General features: G+C 32.1%; 1 protein-coding gene across 1 annotated transcript in view; it reads right to left on the minus strand.

Annotated features, from left to right (window-relative positions):
• Positions 1–13,215, minus strand: part of LOC127729726 (ubiquitin carboxyl-terminal hydrolase 20-like) — a 34,419-nt gene that overhangs the window by 16,618 nt on the left and 4,586 nt on the right. The window contains exons 2-11 of the mRNA XM_052237600.1: positions 12,458–12,542; positions 11,410–11,532; positions 10,841–10,941; positions 8,448–8,599; positions 7,283–7,352; positions 6,602–6,715; positions 5,342–5,420; positions 4,269–4,806; positions 3,824–3,915; positions 1,846–2,009 (exon numbers count right to left, since the gene is read on the minus strand). Coding sequence (XP_052093560.1) covers positions 1,846–2,009; positions 3,824–3,915; positions 4,269–4,806; positions 5,342–5,420; positions 6,602–6,715; positions 7,283–7,352; positions 8,448–8,599; positions 10,841–10,941; positions 11,410–11,532; positions 12,458–12,538 — 1,514 coding nt within the window. The 5' untranslated portion in view covers positions 12,539–12,542. The remainder of the gene's footprint in view (positions 1–1,845; positions 2,010–3,823; positions 3,916–4,268; positions 4,807–5,341; positions 5,421–6,601; positions 6,716–7,282; positions 7,353–8,447; positions 8,600–10,840; positions 10,942–11,409; positions 11,533–12,457; positions 12,543–13,215) is intronic.

Raw genomic sequence — 13,215 nt, forward strand, 5'->3', positions numbered from 1 at the left:
CATACTGAATTCAATTTTTTCATGGGATTTAAATGAAATTCTCAATGAAATACCAAATCTTGACATACAAAAAATAAGAGGCTGAGTTGAGTTTTCTATGTTGACTCTACTACATATACTCTGTTGATAAATAGAGGCAGCTGAAAATATTATAAAAAAATTACATATTCTTTAAAAAACTAAATGTGTCGAACAACACGAATGGCTCTGCTCGCAAAAAAAGCTTGAAGCCATTTTGAAAGCCCAAAGCCCATAATTTCTGCAAAAATTAGTGGAGCAGAACCAAACGTAAACTCATTTTTGTAACTCATCATAGTAGACTCACATACAAAAAATTCGTAAGGGTTCCGCGGAACCCAGTGTCTCGCCTACTTTTTCTGTTAATTGCAGGCTCAACAAAAATGAGGAAGTAAATCAATAAAAATATTCCACTTGATAATATCTTTTGATTGTAAGAAGCTTCTGTCCAAGTTTGGTAAAAATCAAGGATAGTTTATGAATCTAATAAATGATTAAAAACTTTAACTGCAGACTGAATGTAATGTTAACTGAAAGAAAACAAAATTTCCTTCTAGATACTAGCATTTGATCATAAACAAGCTTCTGTCCAAGTTTGGTACAAATCCAAATAGTATAAGAAAGTTATTAAAATTTTAAAAACTTTAACCACAGAGTGAATGTGTTGTTTCCTGGCAGAAAATCTAAGTCCATTTAAAAGTAAAATACGGAAAAAATGGATTTATTTTTTTACAAAATTTCCTTCTAGATACTAGCTTTTGATCATAAACAAGCTTCTGTCCAAGTTTGGTACAAATCCAAAATAGTATAAGAAAGTTATTAAAATTTTAAAAACTTTAACCACAGAGTGAATGTGTTGTTTCCTGGCAGAAAATCTAAGTCCATTTAAAGGTAAAATAAGGAAAAAATGGATTTATTTTTTTACAAAATTTACTTCTGGATACTATCTTATGATCATAAACAAGCTTCTGTCCAAGTTTGGTACAAACCCAGGATAGTTTAAGAAAGTTATTAAAATTTTAAAAACTTTAACCACAGAGTGAATGTGTTGTTTCCTGGCAGAAAATCTAAGTCCATTTAAAGGTAAAATAAGGAAAAAATGGATTTATTTTTTTACAAAATTTACTTCTGGATACTATCTTATGATCATAAACAAGCTTCTGTCCAAGTTTGGTACAAACCCAGGATAGTTTAAGAAAGTTATTAAAATTTTAAAAACTTTAACCACAGAGTGAATGTAATATTTCCCGGCAGAAAAACTAAGTCCATTTATAAGTAAAATACGGAAAAAATGGAATTTTATTTTTACAAAATTTACTTCTGGATACTATCTTGTGATCATAAACAAGCTTCTGTCCAAGTTTGGTAGAAATCCAGAATAGTTTAAGAAAGTTATTAAAATTTCAAAAACTTTAACCACAGAGTGAATATTTGTGGATGCCGCCGACGACAACGACGACGCAATGTAGGATCGCTATGTCTCGCTTTTTCGACTAAAGTCGAAGGCTCGACAAAAATCAACTCAATATGTGAAGGCGTTTAGGAAAAAAGTCTGTATAACTGTTCATTGCGGAATGACGAATAAGAGTAAAACTATATGGCCCGACCTAAGTCAGCGGGGGCCATAAAAAAAACACAATATCATTAATCCACCAGATTACATGTGAACTTTTGTACACTCATAAATTTATAAGTTCTTTAATCATTTCTTATTTTAATTCCCATATCAAAGAATTGCATAAAACAAAAATTAATGAACTTTTAAGTAATGAGTCACTGCTTACATTGATTTCATCCATAATTGCATTTGTTGTTTATATTTACTACCTTTTCATCCAAGTCATTATCCAAGTCATCCAGCTCTGATTAGCCTCCCCACAGGTGCCTCCCTTTATTGGACTTCCTTGTGAGTTAGAATGTAATACAAAAATCTGGTCTTTACTTGGGATGGGCAATGACAGGTCTTGAAAAGTTTCCTTGGTTGTTGAAATCTGAAAAAAAGAATAAAAGATTCTATATAAGACAAAAGCCACCACCCATATGCATTTATTGAATGACACACAAACGACAAAGCCAATGGAAGAAGGTAATGAAATCAAGGTGATTAAAAACTGAAGCAAGACTTTTAAAAAGAGGATGAGTCGGTGTTCTATTAAGCAGTTTAGATGCAAGTTTGACTGGTTTCTATTATGAAGATGATTGACAACACATGATGATAGATAGTGGTCACAATGTTGACTCGGATAAAACAGTACACATAAACTCTGTCTTATATATGGATGCAACATTTGAGTGTGAGCACAACATAAAAATTTATTCAATTAATTTATCTTTCATAAAACATGTAAAATTGCAGACATGCTTACAGCCGATTCCAACGAGTGTGTAGCTAATGGTAGAATCTTTGGTTAGCTTCCTTGCTAGCTCAACCATGAAATCATTATTAGGTAAGGTACATCCAGCCTTTGGGTGGAGTCAATAGTTAAGCAGAGAACCAATCAGAATTAAGTGACAGAATATAAACATTGTAAAACTAGTTTTACAAGTCAGTTTAAAAATAAGTTTTCAATCTAAATTTAAAAGTTAATGATAATTATTAAGATCATTCACAAGCATGTTGAAGGTGTGTTTGATTTGCCAATTTTATTTTGATAAATGGTTAAAAGTTAAATGAAAGCTGAAATTCCTAAAATGTTTTCTTCTTCGTCAGACATTACAAATAATAATATATTTTACCTGTCTTTTGAATTTGTTACATCAAGTTAATAAAATGTAGTTGGATATGATTGACAAGTGCTGACCATATTCACTTTTACACATACACATTTGTTTACAATACACCCGGACAGGTAAAAAAGATTGGAAGGTGTTCAAAAGTACATATGACCTGATCATTTAATCTAGGTCAGATTAAATCGAACTGAAGTAGAGACATAAAAATTGGTCTTCATGGCTGCATTATTTATCTAAAACTAATAAGTAGTTAACAAACCAAGTGGATGTCCATAAATTCTGCAATATTTTCAATTCTAAACTGCAGTTGTTTGCTGGTTTTTTTTTCGTTGCAATTTTAACTAAATATAAGTACTACAACCGTGCATGATATTAAGTAGTATGATAATTTTTCTTTTCTGTGTGAATATAAAAGATTCTAGTTCTAAAAAAAATGCATATATAAAGAAAATACATAACAATGTTTCATGCGTGGGGAATACACCAAAAGACATTAATTTACAAGACTGCCTGTTCCCGGCGTTAATATTTAAAAAAAACAACGTGACTCCGCTTCTGATTATTTGTAATAAAAAGATTTTTTATTTCAATCAAAGAGTAAGAAATGAAATTTCATTTGCAAAGTAGTCTCGGTAAACCTTTGTATGAAACATACATATATTATAAATAATAAACAGGCCATTGATATAAATGTTTTCATTGGATGATAATATAGTGCTGTGCTCCTCCCAATTTTAAGGTAATAATCATTTCATGGTTGAGCTAGCAAGGAAGCTAACCAAATATTCTACCTTTAGCTACACACTCGTTGGAATCTGCTGTAAACAGTTTTGATTATTAAGTTTAACATTCAGCCTTTTATAATAGGGTTTCTGATGATAACCAAAATATTTTCCATGCCTATTTACAAATGTATTTAAATTTTTTTCAGCTCTCTTTCACTTATTGACAACCTGGTTCCAAAGGACAAAATACAGATTCTACTATTTATTTTTTCATCTTTTACAGTGTTTCAAATACTACCAGACATAGTTTAAGCCTAAATAATGAAGTCCATATTATACATCCTTACCCTCTCACAAGTCAAACATTGAACTGAACTGAGTATTCTGCCATCAAATATATCTGATATTACACTCTGATATTGTATGTTTTTCCGCTTCCCTACAAAAAACATTAAATATATATTTGATGGTTGTCACTTTAAATGTATTTTATATGAAAAATATCCCTCAAAAAGATTTCTATTGCATTTTATGGTTTCATTTGCTTCAAGTACTGAACTACAAGTATTTTTTTTCCACTTTGGAAAACTAAATTTTTGAAGACTTTAATGTATCCTGGCTCTCAATTTAGAACAGTTTACAAAATGAGATAAAAATGTGCAATACTCTTGTATCTTCAAAAGACTACATAGTATAAAATTATTTTAATTAGTTTTACAAACTCCAATTTTGTGATTGAGACGAAGAAATTGTAAAGATTCCTCATTGATTTATTTCAATACAATACTTCACCTCTTCTTGGAACAGAATTCATTTTTGACAGGTCTGGATCACTTTTGTGTTGTATCCAAGGTGATCTGACTTCCTGACATCTATCTGCACTGCTTTCCACTTCTTCATTTTTTGTCATGGCTATCCTTTCATTAGTAAAATCTTTTTTCTCTTTATTAGACTTATGGCTGTCATCAATAGAACATTCATCATTATTTTTTCCAGTTTTTGGTTTAGGACTAGCTTTAATTTTACTTGAATTGTTACTTGTATCTAATGTTTCAATACTAGCAGAATTTTCATTTGAAGATGCTGTGTTACCGCTAGCAACAGAATCACATGTTTCGTAGAACTCATCTGATTGGCTGCTATTTGAGGAGTCAACTGACATCTGTCTATCATGTCTTAGAAATGAAGTTCTGGTCTGAAATTTTTCTTCATGGTCACTTTGAAGTTCTTTGTCACTTTGTTCCTCTATGTCTAACTCAGTAAGAGGAAGGGGTTGCTTTAATTCTTCATGAATTTGATCCATAAAACACCTTAAAAACTCTTGTGCATCCTGAAATGCATATATACATTTTTGTAAATAATTTAACATTGCTGTTATGTTTATATACTTCTTATAGTGACAGATGAACTATAATAAAACATACATTTTTTATCATTGTTGAATTAACATGGGTTTTTCTCATTGTTGAAGGCCATACAGATGCCTATAATTGCTTACATCCACTTCATTTGAACTTTGGTGGATAGTTGTATCATTGTCAATCATACCACCTCTTCCTATTTTTATATAACATTCACCTTCATGGCAAAAATTTAATCTCTGAATTCTTTCAAAGTTAATAAAATGACCTTAATCTTTATTTTTCACAATTATTAAGACACAAATTAAGAAATGGATATAGGTAGTCACATACAAATGTTTGCATAAAGGTGATAACGTCAAATCTATAAACAGAACTCATGTACTGATTCTGATTCGGAGCCATTTTTCCATTCATATTTATGTTAGATTCTATATATTAAATACACAATAGTTTATAGATGAAATTCTAAGAGAATGTTAAAAACAGACACATAAAACCAACCTGTTGTGAATAACCTCGAAACATTGGATGAACTATCTTGATACCATTTACTACACCACTGGGAATGGTGTAACTTGGTCTAAAATCAAAATTTATTCTATGTGTCAAGCTATTTTAGTTACACATAACTGGTAAATAGGTTCTTACAGCAGAAGACCAAAAAAAATCAATAATACCTTACAGGTAAGTGTGTTAAAAAACAAAATTCTTTTCCAAAGAGAAGCCCAGCATAATGCAGGCAAACTAATTTACATGTCTTATATGAGTCTGTGTTCTGTCCAGGATGCATATTTGAATATTTCATGCAACTTTTATCAATATCAACTATAAAAATTTACTAATTGTGTATATAATGGATATTTTTACCGCAGTAGTGTTGTTAATATTACAATAATGTTTGTAGATAATGTGGCAAAAGCCAATTACCGTCTCAGGAGCGTTTGTGTGTGTTTCTTTCTGAGGAGTTCTCGTCCATATGTATAACTTCATGTCAGTTGCTGTTTCAAGTTTTTACAGTTCATGAAGTTGCTGGTCATTTGAATAAAAAGTGAATGCTTAACATTTTGAATTTTCAACATTACCATAATTTTTGTAGTTAGAGGGGTAAAAGCCGTTTACTTTCTTATGAGTGATTTTGTTTTGTTTCTATAAATCCAAGTATTCTGTTCTTAGGACTTATCGTCCATATGTATTATGGTGCTCTGGCTGTTGGAGAATCATATTCACAGTATATTACAAATACAAACAACATGGCAAAGGCAAGAAACCGAAAATTCACAGATTTCATGTCAGTAATTACTTTCAGTTTTTTAAGTTCACAAAGTTGCTGTTTATTTGAAAACAGAGACACTCCTATTTAGTAATGATATACCTTGATACATCATATAGTTTACTGTTTCAACTTGAGTGTATTCTTGGTGTAAAACATTCACCCAGTGACATAGGATTGGTCACATGAGAGGATTTCCCACATCAATTGCAAAAGCTGGGTAGAACACTGTAAGTGCAGCTATCCATATAACAAGTAATAATGTTATTTTATACTGTTTTTGCTTTAATACACAAACCCATACAATAGTTACATGGGTATGTATTTTAACAATATTAAACTCCTTTTGCTCAGCAGCTCTGTTACTTCTAGGTATTGGTAAAAAGAAGGTCTTCGATAGACTTGGATAATTTGTTTATATCTACAAGGTTTGAATAAAAGAGATAATAGTTTTTACACAAACTCATCAAAGATATGTATTTTAGGTATACCTCCTTTTGCTCCACAGCTCTGTTACCAGTTTTAGGTATTGTTTAGATAACATAGGAGACTTTTCTGGTTTAATAAATCCTTGACAGTCTAGGAAGAATCTTGTTAGAGGAGGACTGAAATAAAAAAAGAATAGTATTTACTAAATGCTTCATTAAATTAGCCTCAATAATTTCTTCCGCATATATTATAAATGGGGAATGTTTCCATGGGACACAGATGATGCTCCCTCTTGCATATAACATTATAAAGGGACATAACTCTAGAAAGGAAAAAGTAAGGGCACCTAAATTCAAACTTGATCTTTGTTTTGTGGTAATAAGCATCATGTATAAGTTTCATAATATTTGGTTGAGGCAAACTATAGTTAGAGAATGGTAACCAATTTGGGACGTACAGCGGGGGCATAAATATTGAATTTACAAGCAAATTTTAACATAGTCCATCATTTAATTTTATTGTTTTCAAGGGATTACTTAAGAAAGTAAAATAATTATTTTGTATATTAAATGAATTATACACTAGCAATATTCCCTAGTATTGTACCTTCTTATTTTGGAGAATAAGAACAATTTTGTTCACCAAACTAGCTTATTATGCTAACTTTCTAATTTTAACACGACAAAGGACAAATGTACAAACAAATGTAAATTTTGACTCATACAAATTTTGTGAATACATACCAGTTGGATAATGCTTGCACAGCTGCGTTCAAATAACAGGTGTTACCTAAATTCTTCAGGCCAGTCAAACCTGTATTTAAAAGAGATCAAAAATTGTTGATCATGCTAAGTTTTCTAAGGAGCAACTAACTATTATCCTTTTGGGATTTTGAACCTTTGAAATAAAGAAAAACAGTTCTGACCCAATAGGGATTAAAGATGCTGATGTCTCATAGTATCACATTAGTCTGAGGTAAACACTGATCAGGTCAGTTTCCAGTTATAGTTACAAGAACCAACTGTCAGTCCAAAGCCAGGGATTCAAAAGAAATTGAGCCAACAGGACATTTGTTTCCAATCCTTGTTTAACCTCTTTGGCTTTTGTAACTTAAGTAAAAGCATTCACGCATGATGGTAACCATGAAGGGGATCAACGGTAAGGAGTTTGGTCAAAACATCTGAAAACGGACACTTCATATTTTGATGTTTATTACATTTACTGACAGTAACTCTTGCATTTAAATAGGTTCAGTTAAACGAAGTGATACCCTTGAAACGCAATTGAAATGAATTGGGGCTTAGGAGTGTGCTTTACTCTTTATTACAGCAAAATGCCTTGAGTGTGTAGGTAAAGGTAATATCTTTGGCTAGCTTGCTTGCTAGCTGAACCGTGAAATCATTATAAGGTTAACTATACTACCCTCCTTTCGGAGTATTCTAGTCCTATAGACAGATAGATTGGTTATCTGTCGGACTAGTCTACTCTTAAAGGAGGGTAGTACATGTATACCTAACCTAATAATGACTTCACTGTTCAGCTAGCAAGCAAGCTAACCAAAGATATTACCTTTACCTTCACACTCAAGGCATTTTGCTGTAATTCAACAATCTGATGAGAAAGTTTATATAATTACTGACACTGACACATGTGTTCATAATACCAGATGTTGATTTGACTGCGATAAAGCTTGGAACAGAGAAGTATTATGTAAAATCCATGAACGATGTATGTATTTTTGTTGTACCCAAAAATCTTTGTATCTTTCTTGTTTTTTCAAATAAATTCTAGAGAGAAACATATAAAAAGTAGTTATACAACGTACCTACAGGCACTCGCACACAGGTACATTTGTAAACTATGTAGTTCTGATGTTTTGAAATTATTCTGACCAAAAAGATATATTACCCCTAGGTCTGCCGTTATCACCCTCATCATCCGATTCAGTTTCATCACCACCTGATAAACTTCTCTGAGGCGAACTATTGACAGAATTAAATTCCTGTCTGACATCATCCAGTTTTTTCTTCTTTAACATGCTAGCTGAATTTTCAGGAATTCTACAAATATAAACAATTAAATAATAAAATGCTCCGCAGGGTGCAGCTTGATACGACCGCAGAGGTCGAACCCTGAACAGTTGGGGCAAGTATGGACACAACATTCAAGCTTGATACAGCTTTGCATTTGGATTGTGATTAAATATTTGACACAGCATAGGTTTCTGACACAGAATGAATGTGGTCTAAGAACTTAAAAATTTTAAATTGGACATTCACCTATTATGGTCCAATATCCAAAATCTAAATACATGGTTAGATTCAGTATATCAAAGAACCCTACGAATTCAATTTTTGTTAAAACCAAACTAAGTTTAATTTTGGACCCTTTGGACCTTAATGTAGACTTATTTGAAAACGGAACCAAAAATTAAGAATCTAAATACACGGTTAGATTCGGCATATCAAAGAGCCCCAATAATTCAATTTTTTATGAAATCAAACAAAGTTTAATTTTGGACCCTTTGGACCTCAATGTGGACCAATTTAAAAACGGGGCCCAAAATCCAAAAACTAAATACACGGTTAGATTCAGCATATTAAAGAACCCCAAGAATTCAAGAATAAAACCCCATTGAAATTGGTCAAGAAATAAGCAATTTATACGAAGTATCTTCATTTGCAATTCACAATACTGTGCAATTAAATATTTCTTGCTATTGCGCAATACTGTACAATTGACAATTTCTTGCTATTGCGCAATATTGTGCTATTGGATATTTCTTGCTATTGTGCAATACTGTGCAATTGAAAATTTCTTGCTATTGCACAATACTTATTATATAATAATTTACACATCCTGTTTGGTGTGTATCTCCTACCATATCATTATTATTTGCTTTTAAATAAAAATCAGAAATAACCAACTTAAAATGGAAAATTTTAAAAGAAAATATAGGAAAAAAAGAAAAAAAAAAATCCCCCCCTCCCCAAATTTTTTGAACCCCCTTATGATTCATCACACCCAAACTCAATCCCAGCCTTCCCTTTGTGGTATGGTACCTTGCAGTACAATTTCAGAGAGATCCATACACTTACACACAAGTTATTGTCTGGAAACTAGAAAAATGTGTTTTTTGGCCCCTTTTTGGCCCCAAATTCCTAAAATATTGAGGCAATTACCCCCATCATCAATCCCAGCCTTCCCTTTGTGGTATGGTACCTTGCAGTACAATTTCAGAGAGATCCATACACTTGAACACAAGTAATTGTCTGGAAACTAGAAAAATGCTTATTTTTGGCCCCTTTTTGGCCCCCAATTCCTAAACGTTTCGGCAATTACCCCCAAACTCAATTCCAGCTTTCCCTTTGTGATATGGAACCTTGTAGTACAATTTCAGAAAGATCCATACACTTACACACAAGTTATTGTCATGAAACTAGAAAAATGCTTATTTTTTGCCCCTTTTTTGGCCCCTAATTCCTAAAATTTTGAGGCAATTACCCCCAAAATCAATCCCAGCATTCCTTTTGTGATATGGAACCTTGTGGTACAATGTCAGAGAGATCCATACACTAGCACACAAGTTATGTCTGGAAGTTACAAAAATGCTTATTTTTGGCCCCTTTTTGGCCCCTAATTCCTTTACTGTTGGTACCATAACCCCCAAAATCAATCCCAACTTTCCTTTTGTGGTATTGAACCTTGTGGTAAAATTTCATAGAGATCCATTCACTTAAACTAAAGTTAGAGTGCGAAAACTAATGTGTCTTCGGACGACGCCAGATGACGACGACGCCAACGTCATACCAATATACGACCACAAAAATTTTTTTGCGGTCGTATAAAAATGAAAGGGATAAAGCTTGAACTTCTTGACCTTTTTTAAATCTTAAATCAAACATTAAATGGTAACCCTGTGTACAAACAATTTGATATTATGTTCATTCTTGAAATTCATATGAAGGTATGCCAAAGGTTGTGTTCAAAAAGTAAAATAACAAAAATACAGAACTCCAAGGAAAATTCAAAACGGAATGTCCCTTATCCAATGGCAAAATCAAAAGCTCAAACACATCAAGTTTATTGGCTTATTCCTCAATTCAATTTATATAACATTTTGGCATGCAAGATGTGCATTTGAAGCCAATAGTAGAAGATCTTTCAAATGAGTATTATTACAGTAGTATTTTCATGTGAATCAATGTTATTTTTTTATAGCACTGGGACAGAAGTAACCTTCTAAAAACTTGATCTTGTTCAATACAGAAGCTTCAACATACATGTATGTCTATACTCACACAAAACTTGGGATATTCTTGTCATGGAGGACTTCTGCTTCACATTCATAACACCATACTCTCATAGAACTTAAATTTATAGTCAAACTGTGTTTCTTATCCTGAAAATTAAAAATATTTACATTAGTTTTCTATTTTTATCTTGCTGTTATATTAACAATTGCAGATTTTGTAATGTGTATGGGACCAGGCGAGTTAAAAATGTTTCTTGAAAGACATCTGTCACTTCCAGCAGCCATATTCTTGATATTTCAGAGACGACTATTTCAGGCATCCCTAAATCTGCTAACAAAATACACATGTAATTGCTCAATTTCTAGAATTAACTCTAAACCATAGTCAGTTGTACATAAAAAAAGAGTGAGATTGAACCAATCTTATCATGAAGGTTTCATATTGTTATCTGAAAATGAAAATCTTAAATGTACAATTACTGAACAACAGACAGTAAAAGATCATGAAGGCTTTGCAATGTGAGATTAAAATGAAAATACTAAGATACTGTTCAATATATTTTCTAAATTTAAAGCACAGAGAGGTTTATTTGTATAAAGATAATTAAACACAACCTTAGCATGGGCAGAACTGTGATCTTTAGATGATTCTCCACAACCAATGTTTTGACATGCTCCAACTAAGCACAGCCATAGATTGCTGACTTTCACACCACAGGTAAAACATTCTTGTTGGGTCTACAAATACAACAGAATTGTATTGAAATTAACATCATATTTTGTATTTAGTGTTAGGAACATAACATATCACTTGAAATAAAGAGCTCACCACATACAACAAGATAAGTTCAAATTTCTCACTAAGATGAGTCAAGGACTCGTGAAAATTAGACTGAACATGCCATTTTCTAAACCGTTGATAGTTATATGAAAGACCTGTATAATATCCACGGTCTCTTTCTGGAGGATTTTGGAAAAAGCAACCAAATCATAAACTAAAAAAATTTTGTTTACATAGATGAAAACAAAATTCTTAAATACGGTAACATAATTATGTACAATTTTATATTTTGTGTTCCTCTTCATTGATACAATGTAACTGGCATATTGTTTAAACAAAGTGCCATTTTGGTCTCTTTAGCCACTTATAGATAACTACATGTATGACAAAATACTTCTGAAATATTCTCAGACAACCAGGAAGATGGGGTTCAGGTTTGTCTGCACTTTATACATGTTATAATTTAAATCATATACAATATATGACAATTGTTAAGAGAAAAAAGGTGCCCCCCTATTTTATCATCGTTATTTTTCGTGGAATAGCCCTCACTAACATACTATGTACCATGCATTTCAAAATAATAAAGTCACTTAAAATGCAGAAAAACTTTGGAAAAGAATACACTCAAACATAGATATGGCGGACCTTTATTGATTTCGTTTTTGGAGCTCCGTACAAACAGCTAAACAGCAAAAATAAAAATAAATAATTACAATTATAATTTACCAGACTGTAACAAGTAACAAGACATAATATTTTAGGGGTCTAGCTAATTTCAAATGGTATGCTAGTAATATCAAACAAATCCATTTCCATTTTAGGCCTTGCTACCATGGCAATAGCTACATGTACATGTATTTTGCTCCTTATTAAGCTTACCTTGCTTTTCTTTCTAAGTTCCTCCCATGTAACACTATCAACTGAAACCACATGTGGACATCTTGACATTTTGCTAGACATATTCCTAAAAGATTAAAATTTTCACAATAAGAAAAACAAGACTATATTTACCTACAAAAAATGTATATGTATGCTACTGTACAAAGGATGAAAAAACGATACCTCTACTAGCAAGTACCTATATTTAATACAAAGTCACTACTGGAATATGAGTGAAAACTGCTGAAATCCTGGGTTATTGGATGACCCAGGCAGGTACATGTATTAAATAAACTGTTATCACAGAGATATGTCTCGCCCTTTTGTAATTTTGATTATGCAAATGTTGAAATTAAAATAGCAATGCTTTCACATGTTTCATAAGTTATGCAAATATTCAAAGTCAATGAACCATGACTGAGGTACATGGCTAAACAATCTCCATGCAAATGAGATGTGCCAAAGCTAATACAGCTGCATACCAAATACCATTGACTTATTATAAGTCGTTCCCTTTAAACAAACCTAAACACAAACATTAACTTGTAAACTATGTAAAAGTTTCAAAGTCAATGAACCATGAAGAAGGGTGGGGCTATATAATCTCCATGGAAACGATACTTGCAAATGCCAATAAATTTGCATACCAAATATTGTTGACTTAACATTAGCAGTTCATCTTAAACTGATCTAATCACAAACTAATACATGTAAACTAAGCAAAAGTTTCTAAGTCAATAGACCATGACTAAGGGGAC

The sequence above is a fragment of the Mytilus californianus genome, unplaced genomic scaffold (genome assembly GCF_021869535.1).
Source record: "Mytilus californianus isolate M0D057914Y unplaced genomic scaffold, xbMytCali1.0.p SCAF_2, whole genome shotgun sequence".
In the NCBI taxonomy this organism is placed as follows: domain Eukaryota; kingdom Metazoa; phylum Mollusca; class Bivalvia; order Mytilida; family Mytilidae; genus Mytilus; species Mytilus californianus.